At 45.1% G+C, this 20,814-nt stretch overlaps 1 protein-coding gene across 9 annotated transcripts in view; it reads right to left on the bottom strand.

Annotated features, from left to right (window-relative positions):
- Nucleotides 1-871: 871 nt before the first annotated feature.
- Nucleotides 872-20,814, bottom strand: part of LOC106652910 (membralin) — a 68,090-nt gene continuing 48,147 nt past the window's right edge. For all 9 annotated transcript variants that reach the window (XM_023459238.1, XM_014372082.2, XM_014372079.2 and 6 more), the window contains exons 11-13: nucleotides 8,233-8,332; nucleotides 3,301-3,592; nucleotides 872-2,171 (exon numbers count right to left, since the gene is read on the bottom strand). In XM_023459238.1, coding sequence (XP_023315006.1) covers nucleotides 1,876-2,171; nucleotides 3,301-3,592; nucleotides 8,233-8,332 — 688 coding nt within the window. In that variant the 3' untranslated portion in view covers nucleotides 872-1,875. The remainder of the gene's footprint in view (nucleotides 2,172-3,300; nucleotides 3,593-8,232; nucleotides 8,333-20,814) is intronic.

Below are 20,814 nucleotides of genomic sequence, written 5' to 3'. Positions count from 1 at the left end.
GCGCAACGTTATGCAGCTACTAATGCGCCACTCGATAATGATTACTCGACACGCTGCGAACTCTCTTTTAAAAAATATATATTTCGTCGCGCGAATGAATAAACTTCGAAAAAGAGAGCGAGTGAGAAGAAATGTAGGAGGAGGAGGAAACTTTGAGAGGACGTACGAGGAAGGAGAGAAAGAGCGCGCGAGCAGGAAAAAAAGCCATTGAAGTTTACAAAGCGCCGCGTCCTTACTTGTCACTTTGACTGTTCGCCAATTACTCCGGCAAATGAAAACAAATCGTTACATTTGTACAGTAGGTAAGCGCGCGCGCGCGAGGCTTCATCCGACTGCTGCGAGTTTCCTCTCTCTCTCTCTCTCTCTTATATACATGCCGTTGGCAACACCTGTTTGATTCTCGTGGCGACACTTTCATGCTTCGATTTGTCTGTTTCGGGGCGAACATCCGCTGCTCGTGTACTACACCGCCGCACCCGCACGACGAACACACGCGAACGAGCGCACATAGATATATGGGATACGGCTGAGCGGGGAGGAGAAAAAAATAAAAGAGCTGCGAGTTTCATCTCTTCCACACGCTGCTCCCTTGACAGAGAGAGAGAGAGAGAGAGAGAGAGAGAGAGAGACAGATACGATCAATTTTCATTGCCTTTGGATCTATTTCAAATCTCCCTCTGTCTGTATATATCTCGTGCTGCTGCTGCCTCGTGGCAAGTGTAAATGATGGCAGTTCGAGGCAAATGATAGCAGCCACGCGCGGAACACAGCGCCAATATATATCGCTCCTGCGAATTCGAACACTTTGTTAATAAACAAAGAGAGCTTTGTCGGCTGCACGGGATAGTGAGTGAAAATGAAAATGCGCTTATCGTCGATTAGCATATTCTCTTTATTCAAATGTTTGTACATTAGTGCAATAGTTTTTTTTTTCGTTTCTTTCTTTTCTTGGTATTCATTATACATCTAATTTCCTCAAAATAAACAGGATAATAACCGTAATTTCACCATTCATTATTACATTACTCCTTATTAGAAATAAAGACGTTTTTTTTGTAATCTACTAGCTGGAAGTTAATTTATTATAATTCGCTGTACAAGTATTTTAAGTTTTTTTCTTTTCAATTAATTATATAATTCTCCTTATTCTGCTTTTTTTTTATTATACAAATTCCTCATCGAAGTCTCATATAAACCGAGATCAATGAACAATATTTTATTTACTTCGTATATGTATATATATTTATATAGAAAAAGGTTCGATTACGCCTCTGCTTGCTTGCTGTGTGTGTAACGTAACGAGTCGGAGCGCACGCGCACCCAGAGTTTGACAAAAAATCCTTTATACAAAAATAAAATCGATAAATAACAATGAGCGCGTCACGCGAACCCAAAAAAGGAAAAACAAGATGCACACTCTTTCTCGCGTCTTTTTTGCCTATACAAATCATGCATAAGGTTTCTCTCTCGCTTTTTCTTTCTCTCTTTTTTTTTTTTTCATGTCTCGGTCTTGCGATACATATAAGTCTATTCTCTTGCACCGTAATTATTTTTTTAACAATAATATTTATAATAAGATGTAAAAATAACTGTGAAAAAAAATCAACAACGTGACATGAGAAAGCTGAGAAACTTAATAAATTATAATAACCTTAATGACTTATCAAAAACATTATACACATTGCTCGGGAGTATAAATGTCTCTTTTTTCGTTTTTTTTTTGTTCTATCGGAATATAGACACATTGACTGTTGTTATTTATTATTTATGTTTGCTCTCGCGTTGTTTCGCCTATATATCTGATAGACCATAATAGATTTAATAAATAAAAAAACAAATGAAGACCCATCCCCTAAAACGGGACAGGAGCTTGATTTAAAATTGTGGAGGAGGTTGTTGTGGCTGCTGCTGCTGTCGTCGGTTGATTATTGTCTCTGGCGTCGAAGCGATTATCGACGAGTCCTCGGATGGCTCTATGACTTCGAAGCTCTCGGCCGACGAGGCTTGACTCAATGAATTAGTTTCTGTCGATGTTGCTGGTGGCTGTGGCGCTGGCGACGATTTAGCTCCCGAGACATTGGAGCCAGCCGGTGGCGGGGGCGCCGATTGAGCTCCCAAGACAGTGGAGCCAGACGACGACTCCTGATTCTGGCTGACACCCGATGACGGTGCTGAAATCATCGACATCGTATTGATAATGTTTTAATTTTTTATTAGATACAATTCACGTTGGGTATTTCATGAGGAATAAAAGCTAGGAAAAAGTCTGAGTTTGTTCAAGCTAACTAGTTGAAGGTTCAAGTAGTACGAGTCAATATTGGTCAGACAATGAATTTTAATATTCAAATCAGCAGTCTACAACCCATAATTATGTTTAAGATCGATTTGATCAGCAAACACGTGTAAATTGTGTTGACCATGAAACTAATTCTTGGCAAAATAATAATAATAATTGAACTTTCAAACATATTTCGGGTAAATTCGATCCCGATTGCATACTTCAATATTTACCATTTCCTTCTCTCAATGCGTTACAAGCCAAACAAGCTTAAAAAAGAAACATCAGCTCGCTGAACATTTCAACAACACTCTAACAAAACCACGAAAAATCAGTGAGATGCAATTTACATTCCTAACTAGTTCTCCCATCTCATCCACGCATGTACATTACGCGCTGGCTCGCGAATCATCGGTACACGCGCGACGATATCCCCGGTGACAATGGCAGAGCCCGCGCGTACAGTGGCCTGTCCTCCCGTGAACGCCTATATACGTACGTATAAATGGAACCGGAACGAAAGAGAAAAGCTGAGCAACCACAGAGCCGCGCGTGGCATTACACGAACGAAGGTGTGCTGCTGCTGCACGCATCTGTGCCGACACTTTACGCGAGTGTATAGAGGGCGAGAGCTAGGCTCGAGAGAGCTAGCTCGCGTATTTCGATGTAACCGCATTGCGGAAGTCACGAAACACGCGCGCGGCCCTGCATCGCCACAAGCCCATCTCGCGCGCGGCGATATATACGTAGATAGCCGAGGGAGAAATGGAGATTGAACGAAGTTAGTGGTGCACTTGTCCGAGAGCTTTGAGATGACTCGAGACCAATCTTGCGGATAGTCTCGCGTTTCTGAAATGTCGCCTCGAAACTAAACCGTAGACACGATAGGGACGAGTTACTTACTTACTTACTGTGTACGATGGACATCGTACGCAAAATACACTCGCGCATGACCACATTTTCCATTTGTTTTTTTGTCCAACGCACAGAATTAACGGATAAATGTACGTCTCTCTACTCACCGCTGCTGCTCTGGGAACCTCGACGACTCGGCGGCCGCACCACTCTTTCCAATCGCGACAGTTCGTTTATATAATCGCTCTGAGTACGGTTGAGTTGGGCCTGAACATCGGCGACTGTTGATCCCGATCCTGCTCCAGCTGCTCCGGCACCTCCTGGCGGCGGCATCGGCTGCGCGGGCTGCGCCCCGAACGTACGAGCGGCGCCGGGATTGTGGTACAGCATCTGTTGCAGCTGAGCCTGCTGGAGTATGGTAGGCAGCTCGTAGTGATGAAAGAAGTAGACCATCGAGTGCTGTGGAGCAGACGAGCGAAGAGAAAAAAATAAAGTTAGTATAGTTATAGTTGTAGCATAAGACGAGCTTAATATAATCATCGATTTTGCACGATCCGCAACGAGCGAGCCGAGCCGTGCCGAGCCGTGTACGTACGTACACGCACAAATATTCCTCGGATTTAGGATTAATCTCTCTCTCGCTCTGCCTCTCTGTGCAGCAGCAAGAGGCAGCTAGCAGCATACGCGCGCGCGCGCGTGAAGCGCCGGGGAGAAAAGGAAACCAGGAAAGCTCTCTGATTCGCATCATCGCGCGCGCGATGTGTGTATGTGCGCTGCGCGCCTGGAGTGCGAGTTTGAATAAGCGTGAAAGAGCAAAGCTTCCGAGAGAGCATGCGAGCGTGTATAGCCGCGTAGCGCGCGGGGGCTTATATATACTCGCCTGCAAACTCCTGCGGAAATCGGATGCTTATAATATAAATCAAGCGACTTTCTCGCACGAAATCGGATCTAACCACTAATATGCACGCGAGTGTGTGTGTGTGTGCGTGCGTGTGTGTATATAGTAGGCGCCGCAGCAGTAGCCTTCTCCTCGTTTATATACTATATAGGGGGGAGAGCAGCACTGCGGAGTAGCTGAGAGCTTGGAGAGGTCAACCTATTTCACGCGTTCTCTATTTCTATATTTTGCAGCCGCAGACGATGAATACGAGGGATCATTTTTCTCATTAAAATTCATCTCTTGCGGTTAAATATATATCGCGGGTACGAGAAAGAGAGGCTAATTCCCAGGCAAGCACGTTGATTTACACGGTCGATTTAAGGAAATTTAATTTCTTTTCGGGGGTATATACTTTACCGAGTGCAACGCATTTCTTCGCTATAAATAAAATATAAAATAGAAGCTCGATGCTATACTCTATAATGCGCGTGAAATACAAGAGCCATACGAATGGTGAATTTGTCCCAATTGGACGATGATCAACCGAGATGAGCCTCAAATACTGCGCCGCTATACGCGAATGATAGAAACAAGAGCTAAAGATCTGTATTAAAAGAGATGAAACAAACGAGCTCTCTCTCGCTCTCTCGCGTGGCTTGAAATGAGAGAAAGAGACGTTACGGGGTCCGTTTGATTGGAAATTCGTCACAGTGTGTGCGCGTGTATGCGTATGGCCGGTTGCACCACAGCAGCAGCAGCAGCAGCCTGGTGCAGCGTTTGAAAGGCGACTATCGTGTGTACAGCACACGTCACACGCACTTCTCTCCACCCGCGCGCGCGCGACATCCCCCCGCTATGCTATGTATATATCGTTGCACACACAGGTCGAAAAGCTCTCGTACGCGCATATATATACAGCCGAGTCCACACACACTATACTTTCTATATATAAAGGGCGATTCGCGCTAACAGCGAATTTATATGGAAATTCGGCCAAATTCGGCGTTCGATGTCTTTGCCACACGCCGCATTCTCTTTCACCACCACCACCAGCACCTATGGACGCTATGTCGCTATGATGATGGATCCTGTTGGCTGCAATAGGTAAATGTATACGCGCGCGCGAAGCGACATGGGTATTGGAGCTGCGTCGCTAGATTTGTGCAATAATGAAGCCCCTAAACACACGCGCGCAAGTAAGAGCACGGGGACTAATTATAATGCGTGTCGTTACTAGCCCGGGCGTTTGCTGTAATGAAGCGAGTCTATGGCTGTATGCGGGAGGGATCGCACAGCTTCCAGGGCCAAAGACCATCAAATTGATAGTTGCTTCATTAATCGAAGCAGTGTCGCAACATTTTTCGACGCTTCTGTGTGTACGGATCGAGCTTTTGCTCGCTGAGCTTGTTTCATTAGGTAAAAAATGTAAGAATTTAATATCAAATTGCTTTGAGAATTAAAGACTCTTTATAAAAGCAGTCGTTGAAACGATTTACAACGAGATATTAATGCAAATGATTCGTTGACGATGAAACGAAACAAAACGCGCGCGAAAAGCTCGATTAAAGCGAACGCTCGAGTAATTCGGTAATTCGACGCGTTACGAATCGCGGAAACGTTTCTCTCGTAACAGGCAATTTTTCAAAACTCGTTTTGCGCGCGTGTAAAAAAAAACACACCCCCTCATCGGAAATCAATTTTCGAATAATTTTCTCGTTGCGCGCGAGCACGAGCGTTTTCAAGTATCAGTGAATAATATCGGGGGCTGCACCCACTCGCGCTGCACTGACTCTCTTTTAGCTCTCACTCTCTCACGCACCCGGAGACTAGAACTTCGTTAGAGTTTCATCATCGACAAACCCACTCGCGCGCGCGCGCGCACATCTATAATATATGCACATACTATAAATAAGAGGGAGAGAGAGAGGCAGGAAAAACACAGGAATAAAACATGAGTGCGGGCGTTTGTTGCGCGTATATAGATAGATGTATTACACACACGCGTGTGTCCGAGTGTTTTCCCGATCCCGCGCGCACAGCTGAGTGAATGATCGATCGAGAAATATACTTTAAGTATTGTGTGTATACTTTTGACATAATATAATATCGACCATATCGAGGCGCGCACATGTGTGCCGCTTATATACTTACTGTGCTAAGCCACCCCCCGTTCGAGCACGTGTATACATGATGCAGCACACACACGATACTCGATTTACTCTTGAGTGCTCTTAACGCATTAAAAAGACCTTTAATTTCGTTTTTTCCGCTGAGCTACGTAGTGATTTTTCGAACGAAACCGATGTATGCAACCAATGAAAAGTTGCGTTGCATCGAGAATTCGATTTGCAGATGATTTTTCACCCCTTTCGCGGACTGCGTAAAGAATAAGCGAGATCGTCATTAATTTTGTGCTTCGTAGAGCTACGTGATACGTTTTTTTCTATAGTGCGTGCTTTATTGCTTTTATCATTATCGCAACGCGTCTATTTTCTGAAACTACAATTTTTTGGGAAAATATACGCTCCGATTTACCAACACGGTCAACGCGGCGCACGAGCTGCTATTATTATATTTTAGCCAGAGGGTAGTAATCATGAATTTCGGGTGGCAAAAGTGCACTTAATCGTTTCGACATTAATTCGCGCGAGTCGATTGACTCTGATAAAATTACAAACAGATTCTGTCACTCGCGCGCGCGCGAGCGAGCGTTTTAAATGTAACGCGCGTGTATAAGTTTATAAGTTAACCGATATGGAATCTCGCCTCGTCTCTCGCCTCTCCTGTATATACACATATATACGCGTGCAGAAGTTTCGGGCATCGAAATTTCGAAGCAATAATAATCAAGTACATCCATAGTATAATATAGTAAAGGATGATGATAACCAAGCCGGGGCCCCGCGCGTTGGCGCGTTGATTGCAAACGCGTGGAGTTTAATCATTCGATGAACTTTGACCTATACAACACACACCCGGACTAACAGCAGCAGCAGCAACGGCAGCCATCAAAACCGTAGAATCAAAATCTGCACAACAGCTATATATGTATACGCCGCTACACCACTGGACACGTCTGCCGCCCAAGTACCTGTACCCAAAGCCTAAGGGTTGCTGCAGAATCTTCAAGTTCACGATCGAACTTGGCGATTGAATCATGAAATAGAATTTCTCCGGAACGGAGTCTCTCTCCTTAGTTATCAAACTCTTAAGGGCTTGTGTATACCTTGTAAACTCGAAATATTTTTTATTAGCCTTTTTAGAGCAGGATTTCTTCTATCCATTATAATTTCAAATTTTTTATTTTTCATTAAAATTCTGAAGTTTCTGTGAATATAGGTTTACGTTATTTAATATCTTCACCTATATTTTGAGCAATTTGTAACAGTTTTTTCTTTCTTCTTTATTGATAGCGAAATCGAGAATTTCAATAAAAGCTCATATTTCTGGAAAGCAGCAAATTGCAATACACGCGTTTTGTGGAAAGCCCAATTTAACAACGTTTCGTTTTTGACAGTGTATATAAACCGGGCGAGTACTTCGCATCTTTGTTCTGCCTCGCGCTCGTTGAATAATAAGCCGAGACAAAACGATCTCAAAGTATAGACAAATGCATCAAAAATTCAAGAAAATGATACATTTATTCTGCTCGTGATGGCACGGTCGTATAAAATAATGATGGAACAAAGAGAGAGAGACGACTAAAAATTCAATTCGTATTTTTCTCTCTGTCTTGTTCTCTCTCTCTTGCTCTGCTGCCGTATTTATGGACATATAGTTACAAAAGGAAGAGGGAAAATAAGAGGAGAGAAACTAGTCTACGTCGTCGTCGCCATTGCCTACGAGCGCGCGCGCGCGTCGCCGTCGTAGTGTATACCGTTCTGCGTTTGACAGTGAAACACGCAGTTAGGAAATAAAGTGAGCGCCAGCCAGCCAGCCAGCCAGGAGTAGGTATGACTTCGCGAATGGGAGTAAGCAATTTGCTTTAACCATATGGACTATGGCCGAATAAAACGTCTAAGGTACATATATATATATAAAGCAGCTGCCTAGCGTACATACGTATGCTTATAACAAAGGTATAACTCAATCGATATAGGCACCGCCGTACGGAGTGTCGTTGTTCGAGTGCGGCTACGGACGCCCGTAATAATTCAGCTTTTTGTTGAATAAAATGAGAGAAAGAAAGAAAGAAAAAAATGAATTGAAAAATACTCACCTCGATAAAGAGCCACGACGTCAACAGCGCCAAACTGCTGTATTGCCCGTTGAAGCGGTATTGATAAGCGTAGAACGTAAAGTGATAGAGATAAAAAAATCTGAAACAGTAAACACGGGCAATCGCTTAGATACAATGCTTTACTTAATGTTGTAACAAATGGTATACCGGGTATATATGAATCAATTTTGCTCCACAACGGTGCGATACTTTTCGCGCAGCACTGCAGCTGCAAAGGACAAAGGATCGTCCGAAGCTGGGTAAGACACGTGCTTATATATATTATTATATGCAAGAACAAATGCCAGGAAGACTGCGTTGGTGCGGCTAGCTCGCACGAACATCCTAAGTGTTGCAAGCGAGAGTTTTCCTCGTCGTCGTCGTTGCGTCGCTCGGTATATACAACATTTTGGGCGACGGGCGAAGGTCGACGTGGTCTATACACCAACCTTCATTATACATTATACGAGCGTCCATTATCAAGATTACTAATACGCGGGACCGTATAATGGATGTAGCGCATGCCACATTATGGAATATACAGTTTGTGCGTCACATATTTATATTTATACGTAGAGACAAGCTCCTTGAGTAATGAATCCTTCTCTAGGTCTCTCTCCCTCTCTGCTGGCTGTACCACTGGAATATACACTTACAATGCAGATAGCGCGCACAGCGCAGCTAATTAATACTGACATCGATGACGCGAATCAGATATCGTTGAATTTTCGAGCTGCATACGCGTGCTTACAGTAGGAGCCTGCAGAGTGTGTCGTATGCTTCATCGAGTCGCATCACACACGAAACGCGCCTGTAGCATATGTACGCGCCCCCTCCACGTCTTGTGGCGCCCGAAACATACGTGTGGCAGGATTATCTGGGGCGAGTGGCACACACACACACACACACACACGACTCGTACATTTAGTAGGTGCTAGATAATAGCCGCGTAGACCATTTTTTTTCTTTCTCTCTCTCTCGAAAATTCATTAGTTGTTTTACGATTGTCATTTATAATGCGGGGCGCAAATACGACGTACGTGGGAGAAAATAAGAAATGTGTGTGTGCGAGCATCGATGGCCCTTATGTACGTGTGTTATACAACGCGCGCGACATTTGATCCGAAAGTTAAACAAGAGAGCGAGAGAGAGAGCTACGACGACGACGTCGGCGAGGGCTTAGTTGCATTAACGACGAGGATAATCAAATGAATTTAACGCAGTACATGTATATATACGATCGCTATTATATATCTCGCTCGATGTACAACTGCTGCTGCTCGGACGGATCTCTCGCGCGCGTCGATGTTTGCGTATATAAAACGGGGCGTAGCCCCGTATATACACGTGAGCAGCGGCGGTGCTGCGGTATATATAAATGTGTGACAGTATAGATTCGATGACGACGACGACGACGAAGCTCCACTATACGTACTGTATATACTACACTTGCTTCAAGTGAGAAAACAAGGTGGCGCGCGCGAGAGAAGAGGACCTGTATACGCAGGGCCATGCTGCGGAGCAAAAAGACACGTATAGGGTGACTTGATTGATCGGTCGGTAATTTATTATATCCGTGTGACAATATCGGCTAGCAGTACACGCGCACACGCACACACACACACATAGGCAAAGAGTGTTGGGTTCTCTCTAACAAATATTGCCCCGCGCACACATACGCACACAGGCACTAGCAAGCACAAGCAAGCCTAGACGACTGCGGCGCAGATCGCGCGCGGTCCATTACTTTGATTTAGTGGAGGCGCCCCCGAGACTACACGCCTTGGCTGTGTGTATGTTGTTCTACACATGTACCTGCGTGCATAAATAAACAGCCGCGCGAGTGTACGTATACGTATATGTATACGGGGATATAAGAGAGCGCGTCGAATAAGCGATGAATATTGAAATTTTGCTTATATCCTTGCTCTCGGGCTTTAATGCACAGAGATTGCTCGGCGCGGTGTAAGTAATACACGTCTTTGAAAAATTAACCAATCTGTTTTCGTTAAATTGCCTATACACGTACACACCTCCTTTGGTTTACGCGTGTATGATAAAGTCGAAGTAGGATGCGCGCCTATGCACAAACGAGAAACAAACACAAAAAATTCAGAGTACCACCAGCTCTCGCGCGCACGACCGTGTGATATATATCTCGGCTGCGGCGCGGTGTGTATAGGCTAAAAAAAAAAAGCTCGCGACGCAGGTAAACAGCCCCCGCGTACTTGTACACACACGCGCGCGCATCGAAGCCTAAAGACGTTCTACGGGGAGTAATACTTTCTCCGGCAGTCGCGCGAGCTGCCTGCAACTGCCTACCTCAGCTTCTCTGACTCTCTCTTTGAAAAGTCACAATTTATATTGCGGCTAAGTAGTAGCAGCAGCAGCGGCTCTCGTGCGCAACGACAGATTTACGACTATAATACTCGCGCGCGAGGCGCGTCTCGTATTATAAGCCTGCCGTGCGAGCGCGACTTTGAACTCGGAGGGCTATGTACGCAACTTCCTCGAGCGCGAAAACGAAACTCGCGAAAGCTCGCGAGACGACTGCACTCTGCAAGCTCACCCTGATTTTACCTCCTTCTCCTCCTGAGCTTTTCCCGTCGAAATCTTTCGGAAACGAACGCGTGTATAATTTCGTCCCTTTTTGGAGGACGCAATCGTATAATAAGTTTTTGTACATAGGGTCACTTTCGTGGGCCATTTCGACACGCCGAAGTTCGAGAAAAGGACGATACAGTGCGATAAAGTTCGAGTCCGAGAGCCGCGTGTGTTCGTATTTGCACACTCGTGTTTATACGTGCACACTCACTCACACACACACACACAACTGTGTGTCGTGTCGTGCGCCAGTGTCTGCGTGTCTATATCCATGTATGTGTGCTGTACAAGGGGGAAATTAATTAAACTAATGCGATGGCAGAATAAAGACCGGGGGAGAAGGATGGGCATTGTCGTTTGTTTGGTGTATCAAGGGATCTCTTTTTTAATGCTCGCGGTAATAAATTATGAATCGCCCATTGTGCGCACGTATGCGCGTGTCTGTGTTTTTCCTCCGTTAGCTCTCGGGCTTGCGCGCGTTTATGGTACGGTGGTGTGTGCGCGCGCGACGCCGTGTCTATGTTATATACGTGTGTAGTAGGGTGATGTTTGTATGTGTGTGTGTGTGTGTACGCTCGCGCGCGCGCTTAATTAGAAGGAAGTTCGTAAATTGGATTTTTATGAGATTGAGAAACTTCGCGTCATACATATCTAGTCACCCTGCTCGAGAAGAGAGAGAGAGAGAGCTGTGTGTATACGACGAAGCTCTGCTCTCTCTCCAAGCGAGCAGCAGCAGCAGCAGCGATCCGACTGATCGATGGAATATTTTATCATATTAATTGGAATTAAAAGAAAACTTTTTCCACCGATGATTATAAAGCCCGAATCATCCCGCAGCCCTGGAGTGTATAATGTAAACAATGGCCCGACGCGCACACTATACATAGCGCGCGCGACCGAATGATAAATAAATAAGTAAGTAAGCGCGGCGTATATACAACTACGCGCGATCGAGTAGATATAGTACAGCGCGTAGCCAGACAGGAGGAGGAGGAGGAGGCACGGAAAGTAATCGAGGGTTAAAAAGTACAGTGGGCATTAATAGAGCATCAGATAGAGTGTACTATATATATAGCGGGGAAAATTGTTCGTGTTCCCGTTGTGTTGTGTGTATGTGTGCGAGTGTTCCGGGGCTCGATGTAAGAAACAATATAAGAAAGCGCCGGAGCTAGATCGCCGTAGCAAAAATCCAACTTAACAAATAAAGCCGCGAGCCTAGAAAAGCTCACTTGATCCTCGTTCTCGCATTCGATTCTCTCTTTCTTGCTCTCTCTCTCTCTCTCCCCGATATTTATCTCAATTTCCAAGCGCCTTGCGAAGACGACAGTGAATTCGTCGTCGTCGTCGTCGTCGCGCACGATACGTCAATAGTCGTCGCGTGCGTGCGTGCAAATCCCCACGCCGTGTGCTGCTGCTGTTACGTCGTCGTCGTCATTGATCCTATATAGAGAGAGAAGCCGCCGCGCTTCGCTCCTTTATATACGTGCCGCCATATATACATAGAGCTGCCAGAGGAGGAGGACTATGTGTTGGTGCTCGGTACATATACACGTAAACACACACACACAACAACAGCAGCGGCAGCAGCAGCAGAGCCCTTTCACGCGGACGCCTTGAGTGCGCGCGTCGAGTCCTCGACGTATATACCCGTATAACCGGACGTGTGTCCCTTCCTTCCTCTCTGTCTCACTCTCTAGCTGCTATACGCGTTATTGAATCCGACCCTCTGATCTATGTGCCACATAATATGTGTTTGTGTCTTGAGCACACACTCTCACACAGACAAACATATAGACTTAGACAGAGAGAGAGAGAGAGAGACGGAGCTACGCGAGCTTGCAAGCACATACACACTTGCGAACACTCTGGAATGTTACGAATTATTCGCTTGATTGAGCTTGATTCGAGGATTATTATTACCCGAGTATCCGTTTTGTCGCATGGCGATATCCGACATTCGCTATCCTCTACGCCTCCGAGGGCCGGAGTGAGTGAGAGACAGAAAGAAAATGACGATTCTCTCGCGCGGTCGAATCTCTTATATATTACCGGTCGTCGTCGTCGTCGTCGAGTGTAATTACTAAGAGAGTATACACTCGAGAGTAACCACGCGTCCATTAAGATTTTTAGTTGCAAGCTCTGGGATATATAAGCTTTAGTCGTAGGTAGTAGTAGCAACGCCTCAAAAAATATCAGGATTTCCTTTCTTTCCTCCCTCTCCCACGCTTCCTTCCTTCCTTACTTCCTTCCTCTCGCACTCTCTTGCCTATGCGCCTTAGCGCGAGCATTGTCGCTCGGATATAAAGAGATCACACACGTGTGCCCCTGTCGGAGAGAGAGAGAGAAAGAGAGAGGCTATCGTGAACAACACGAGCTCTCTCGCAGTACAGTCGACAGACTCTGCAGCAGAGGCTATAAGCAGCAGCAGCGAGAAGAGCCGAGAGAAGTTATGTACGATATGTACGCGCGTTTGTGAGAAATGCCGCCCCCGAGTCGTCGTCGTCGTCTGAGCGCTCCGAGGTTATACGCTCCTCGGAATACGTAAGTCGCCACCGTCGCCGCCGCCGCCGAGCACTGGATGCAGGACTATTCCCTGCATACTTTTCAGCATAGCTATCCGATATCCCTCTCTTCTCGCCCAGGCTTGTCTCTCTCACTCTTTCCTTTTCTCTCTCTCTCTCTCTCTTCGGCGAGTTCGGCTTTATTTTTCACTTTTTACGATTGCTTTTTTTTTCGTCGATACTTGTAACACTGCCGCTGCATTCTCGGATGCGTCCTTTGACTTTTCTAATTGGAAGCATTTGAAAAAGCTCGACGTTTACGAACGAGAAAACGCCTATAAAGGTAAAATTACATCGACAGCTCGATCAGCGTGTGGGCTGAGTATTCGTAGTACGAAGGAGCAAAGAAATAAGCAAGGAGAATCGTCGCGCGCAAATAATCGAATAATCCCGGATGAGACAGAGCCGTGTACCACCCGTGTGCGGTGGTGGCAACATCGTGTCGATTACACGTTATATCGCTCGCACACACACACACACACACAACATCGCCGACGAAGTGAACATCGAGTTTGGGCGAGAAGCTCTGTCTATACCACGACCTGCACGCGTTGCTCCGCGGAAAATTAGTATACGCATCGCGCATCGTCGACTGTATATATACCTACGCAAGGCATCGAGCTCGTGCACGCAGAGAAGAAGACACTCGAGAGTCGCGAAACCGACGCATGTATATCTCGCTGCGTATAATACGTTGACGCTCGCAATACGTTTGTTGGCGCACGTTTGAAGTATATATAGGTAGGTACGACGAGAGCTGCGCTCTGTATTACTCATTCGCGCGTTTCTCATTTCAATGCCACCCACCCCTTACGTATCGCTTGTGTATTACGAGGATACACCGGATTATATTGAAATCCACGACAAAAAAAATCAAAGGACGGAATGACTGTGGATGGTAACCTAAAATCGTGCTCTACTTATACTATTGTTTTGACCTTTCCACTTGCGGATTTGCAGATGAAGGTACTCGCCATCTAGCGGCAGAGACTTGAAATGGTAGTATCGTATTTAAAGCGATTCAATGGTCTCAATTTTTGAAAACATTGAAATTTTCATTTTCAGATCGTTTATTTAAAATACATTTTATATTTATAACATAATTGTTACAAAACGAATCACAACATAATCATTAATTGTTGCACATCAGGCCATTATTGATGTTGAAAATTTTAACTGGAGAATTTGTGAACAGATTCATAGTAATTTAAACGTAAATTACAACCTGTTTGTGTCAACTGAAAGAAATTTCGTTGGTTCATTTCATTCTACAACGAATCAGCTCTATATCATTCAATAATTACATACAAATGTATGAAAATACAGGGTATGACTCACGAACCATCTGCTCGCTCACGGTCGAAGTCTTGGCTGAAAGGGTAACGACTGGTGCTTCGTCATACTCTACGATGTCTATCTAAATTAATCTAAATTGTATAATTTTTCGCGTACTTCAAATTTTTTTATGGTATATTCCGACCATTGATCGTAACAAACGTTACGAAAGATACGCACCTGCCAAAAAATCTATTGAAAGTCGCAACTTAACCCAGAATCAATTATTCTAATATCCACATCTTTTCCTTGAAAATAGCTCGCGCCGAGGCCGTCAAGAAATAGAGGTCGCGTCGTCGGCGTCGTCGTCGTCTGGCGCGAGCGCAATTTATTCGAGCATTCGCGGCTTATAAATCTAAAATACCGAAACTCAATGGTACTGCTGCATACATTAAAGGGAGGGAAGGAGAGGCGGTGGGTGCAAAAAAGAGGCCAGAATTCGACAGAATCGCACGCATATAAGGTTTACAAATCTTCCAGGGAATCCGAAGTATCCAAAGGCGAAACGTCGTCGTCGTCGTCGTCGCGCGCGCGAAACACGAAGAATTCCCTTATCCCAAGAAATTTTGGGATTCGACTTTCGACCCGAAGAGCGAAGGAATTTCGGGTCTGTCTCGCGTTGCTCTCGTTCTCTCTCCCTCCCTGCACGTCGTCGCTTACATTCAGCTGCGTTCGCGCAAAACAGCCGGAGGTATATATCGGGGAAAAAGCAGGCCAATATTATATATTCGCCGAGCCGCAGTTCATGTTTCCCGTTCGGCATATGTATAAGCTCGTACACATGGGCGGCAAGTTATTACACGAAGAACTTGACAATTTCGACACCTCGATACATCCGAAAAGCCCGGAACATAATGCCTATCATTATGGAAATCAATTATATCGTATAGAATCTAGAGAGGGTGAATTTCTTCCAAGATTAACGAGCTGCTGCTTAGCTGCAGGTATACGATACGATCGGGGAGCCATCATTTCTCCATAATATATATTTTAGCCGAACGAGGAGCAGCAGCAGTAGTATCGAATGGATCGATCGCAGTGACTAAAACGCAGAAACAGCATCAGCAGCAACGGCAGTAATTTTTTTCTTCCTTCTCTTAGTTCGCTCTCTCTCTCTCGCTTACCCTCCCTATAGTCATGGAGTGCGAGAAAACAAGCCATATATGGTTGCGAGATTGGCTCCATATAACGACGCCTGCTGCTGCTGCCGCCGCCTCCTGCGCTGCGTATCCGCGTTTACCATCTCATATAAGTATATTGTCAATCAATATACAAGCACAGGCACACACACACGGTTTGCCCTCGAACGCGTCTGTGTGTATAAAAGCAATCCGAGGAGCTGCGTCGTGTACGTGTGTACGGTCAGCGGGACGCTGTGCCTTCCTCCAGCGAGATATGCTATATACCCCACACGTAGACCCACCCGGCCAATGGACAAAGGTACTTTCAGTTGTAGATTGTACTCTGCACCCTTGAGTCGTACGTTGAGCTATATTTTATATGTTTGTGTAGGTGTGTGTACGTGTGTACGTCAGACTGTTATTTTCGCTTATAATGTTTGCTGTTCTTTTTCGCAACATGCTCCGTGTGCTTTTCCTTCTTCTTTTCTTTTTTTTCTTCGCTGTTTCTCCTCGGGTTTGAATTCTAATTCCTCCTTCTCTCCCCCCCCCCCCCCCCNNCCCCCCCCCCCATTTCAATTTCTTCGTTTTCATCGCGTATTGTGTTCACCCCCTCCTATACCCGTAAAAATATACATAGCCATACATCAACGTCGTTAAATAAATTACGTAAATCTGAAAAATGAGCACGTTAAAGTGATAAATTATGTACTCAAAAAATGTCCTCCTCCTCGCGCCGTTTAAGGAGGGGGAAAAAAGTATGCCAATTTTTCCTCGCGTTTGCGTTACACGACGACGACGACGACGAGTAGTTGTTTGCCATGGCCGAGAGAGAGAGAGAAAACGTCATACACGCGCAACGGTCGATTTAGCAAAACCGCAAGGAGCAGCAGCACAGCGGCGCACAAGCGATGATCATCGATGGGAAACAAGTACGCGAGCAAATATAACGCACTTTAGCAGTCGGATCTTTTTTTCCGCTCTCGCGCGCTTCCGAGCGCACTTTTCCTGTTTTTCTCTCCCCCTCCTCCTCCTACTATACTCGCGGATCCATAAACGTGTAGGTTATATATGTACTCGTGTGTGTATCTATACGTGTATAATACACGAGCTGCTCCCTTTCAACTCGATCATATGTGTGCAGACGCAGCAGCGGCAGCAGCCACGAGCGAGATACTCAGAACTTGCTGCTGCTGCTGCTGCTCCGATTCTAAAGCTCTACGTGACTAACCACTCATATATAATAGCGCGAGTGCGTGTAATGTAGTAGTGCTCGGCAAAAGCATAGCACGCAGAGCCTCTCCCAAGCACGCGCACACACATGCATACACATTTTGCGCTTATAATATATGTAACTCTCGAGTCGTGATCGTTACGCCGGATACTTCCCCCATTGAGCCGTGAATACGAGAGAGAGGGTCCTTCTCGTCGCTTCTTTGCAATTCGTTGTGCCTCGCGTCGCAAAGAGACGTATATATTTTCATAAACGATAATTATTACTCTTCGTGCAATGACAAAACGATCGTCGCGCGTTTTATTGGTGAAAATTATACATCTCGCGCGCGTTTCGCAATGAGTGATTTATGTCAATAGCAATTACGATTACGAAGTATACTTCCCTGCTCGACGGGAATAATGACCAAGTGACCTTATACTAATGTTTATAAATACAATACCATTAATTGGCTAGCTTGTGAAGATTTTTCTGTCAATTTAGAATACGACCCGCTAATTTTTTCGATATCTAAAACTAAAACCGTGCTTTGACTTATACAATTATGTTTACTTTTCCACTTGAAAATTTACCGATAAAGTATCGACAATTCAAGTCTCCATCACTAGATGGCGGGTGCCTTTATCGGTAAATCTTCAAGTGAAAAAGTAAACATAATTGTACAAGACAAAGCACGGTTTTACTTTTAGGTACGGAAGTAATATTTAAACATGTACGCTTTTTCCACCCTAATTTTCTTTTCTTTTTCTCATAGTCGCACAAAATACGATTGAAATATACGCGAATAAAATGTTCAACAACTGGAAGGCAGCCGTGAAAAAGTTGTAAATAAATAAATGGTAAAGAATTTCACCTATATTTCACTCGACGCGCGCGCGCGCAGACTATCGTAAGAGAGAAAAAGTATATACGCACCAGTCAAATACGGCGGGCGCTGGAGAATATATATGAGAATAAGCAGAGATCAGCGAAGGGTATCCACGCGGAGATGATACAATTTTTATCAACACTATGCATACATACACAAGCGCGAGATAATATAATCTCGCGAATATCTCACACGGTGTGCCGAGCGAGCGAGGCGAGGCGAAGCCACGTGACAAACAAGCGCAGTCGACTCGACGAAAACGAGGTTATAGGAACGTCGCCGACGTCGCCCCGTCGACGGACCCACGGGATCGTGCACGAGAGAGCAAAAGAAAGAGAGAGAGAGAGAGCTATACCTCCTACGGCCCCTCCTCTCGGCCTCTAGCTCTCCGAGAAAGAGAGAGAGAGAGAGAAAGAGAGAGAGAGTGCACTAAGGCGGAAAATGAAATAATATCTCCGATGCCTGCCTGCCTGCCTGCAGTGTGTGTTTGCCCCCGCCGTACGATGATAATAACGCAACGATAACAATAAACACACAAAGCTCCGTCTCTCGTATACCGAATAAGAGTAGTATAAATGCTTTTAGGCGAGTTTAGCACCTTATACTCTCGCATCGCCCCACGCGCGCGCGCCATCGTATATAGATCTCGAGGCCATAATCACGGCGCGCAGGGATTGATTATGATCGAAGCGAGAATATAAAGTTTCTCTCTCTTTCTCTCTCTCTCTTGGCCTTTATCGGTTTTCGAGATTATAAGGATAATTACGGGGGTAAATCGTGTACTCCGCCGATGAAAATCCGCCGAACGATCAATTTTAATTATCAAGAAATAATAAAGAAATTGTTTCGCATTAAAAGTCACTTGGCTGTATATAGAGAATATATATCGCCATTTGGAGGAATAATAATAATTTTTGCGCGCGAGCGCTTAACGCTATGGTTAATTTCGAAATTCCTGATGATAACCGGCGAGTTTTCGTCAGCGAGCTCTAAATTTGATATTTACTATTTGCATTTTTTTCAATGATTGAAGAAAAATGTAATAATCCAGTGAAATATGCAATTATGTACGAAACAAATGCTCCCTCTCTCTCTCTCTGTCTCTGTCTATATCTGCTGCGCGATGCAAATCGAAATGAGAATTCTTTTTGAGATATTCTCTCGTTTTTTTTGGCATAGCGGTATACTGGTTACATAAAAATTGAATTTAAATTGCAATAAACCAAAACATTAATAATATTGTGTGCCGCGCCCTCCTTTTTTTTTTAAGCGCGCCCTGAATATTAAACATTTCCCAAGGACTTTGGCGAAAACAATAAATAACGATTGAGAAAAAAATAATTTACATGACATTGCGCGCGCGCGTATATCCATTATCGCGTGGAGAATCCTTCCTTTATATACAAAAAAAAAATATATACACAAATGTTATGTCATTCACGCGCATACTTGCGGAGGGTAAAAAGTACTCGAGCTCTCGTATATGCATGCGCGCGAGTACCCTATATACTTATACGGTGTGGGAGGCAGGCAGCAGCGCAGAGGACAAAAAAATGAAGCGTAAAATAAATTCCATGTCCTTCTTTCCGGAATCCGTCGACGGCACAAAAGAGAAAATCTGGACGCATCGCGTTACACTAACGGAATAAACAATTACGTATGGCCCTTGCGAGGAAGAAGAAGAGAAGAGAAGAAAAAAAAACACAGGAAAGACGGGGAAAAGTTCATTGTTGGGGAAAGCCCGGGGTAGGTCGCACAATGACCGCCGCCACCCCGTGTGTACATATATAATACACATCCAAGCAGAGAAGTGCTGCTGTGGGCTAAGAGAGAAAGACACGAAGTCGCAGGTGTTGCTCGACGTCGTGTGCCTCTGATTAATGACCCTCCTTGCGCTGCTGCTGCTGAGCTTTTCTGAGTGCGTCGCGATGAAATGATCGCGTGACCCTCTTTTTTTTCCTTATACCACCCCCGCACCCGCGGCTCGAGTAAGCGCAACGTCGCGCGTCGAGCAAGTGTATAAAAGAGCGAGTTAAAAAAAATGAGCCAAAGATCAATCGCTAGTTTATACTTGACTAATGAACTTTTCATACTCGTTTAAAAAGAAAAAAGTATACGTGCGTGCCCTCGAACTAGACTCGTGTGACGTGTACTATATACACGAGCCCGGAGCTGAAGACCATGAAGACGTAAAATAAGGAACAATGAAAATATTTCCGTCAACGACGAGCAGCAGAAGAGAGAGAGAGATTAAATTTACCCCGAGACGCCGACGCTGTGCTGCTGCTGTTGCTGCTGCAGAGCTCGACCAAATGAACTAAAATGAATAGCGTATTACACGGTGCAACACGTTTGGTCCATTATGAAAGTCGTTAGAGGCGCGGCTGGAGCTGGAGGCGAAGAACTCGGCCGGCAGTTCATTTACACGGGACAGCGGGCAGCAGCAGCAACAAGGCAGGCAGTAGTAGTCGCCATCACTCGGTCGGTTGGACAAAAAGAAACACTTATCGAGGTCGTGTGGTACTGTGTGCTGCTCAAAATCTCGAGCGGAGAAAAAAACCGGTAAAAGCTCGTACGGGGATCTCTAATCGGGGGTTTTAGCATCGGCCATTTGCAAAGTGCCAAAGCGCGCACAAAAGGCAAAAATATTCAGCGAGAATTGAGTCGTTTCGCGCGTTTAACGCCGTCGTACTACGGTCGAAGGAAAAACAAGTACAGCCGAGTTTTCTTTGCGGAAATATATTTTACGTTGAAAAAGTACCGCGCGCATGCAAACCCGTGGACGACGAAAATAATTCTCGCCCGCATTAAGATTAGCCGCTGCGATAAAAGCTCGAGCGCGTACTCGGGCAATTTGTGGTG

This window comes from Trichogramma pretiosum, unplaced genomic scaffold, assembly GCF_000599845.2.
Source record: "Trichogramma pretiosum strain Unisexual culture from Peru unplaced genomic scaffold, Tpre_2.0 scaffold58, whole genome shotgun sequence".
Lineage (NCBI taxonomy): Eukaryota > Metazoa > Arthropoda > Insecta > Hymenoptera > Trichogrammatidae > Trichogramma > Trichogramma pretiosum.
Note: the sequence above shows the minus strand (reverse complement) of the source record. Positions and strands in the feature narration are given on the sequence as shown.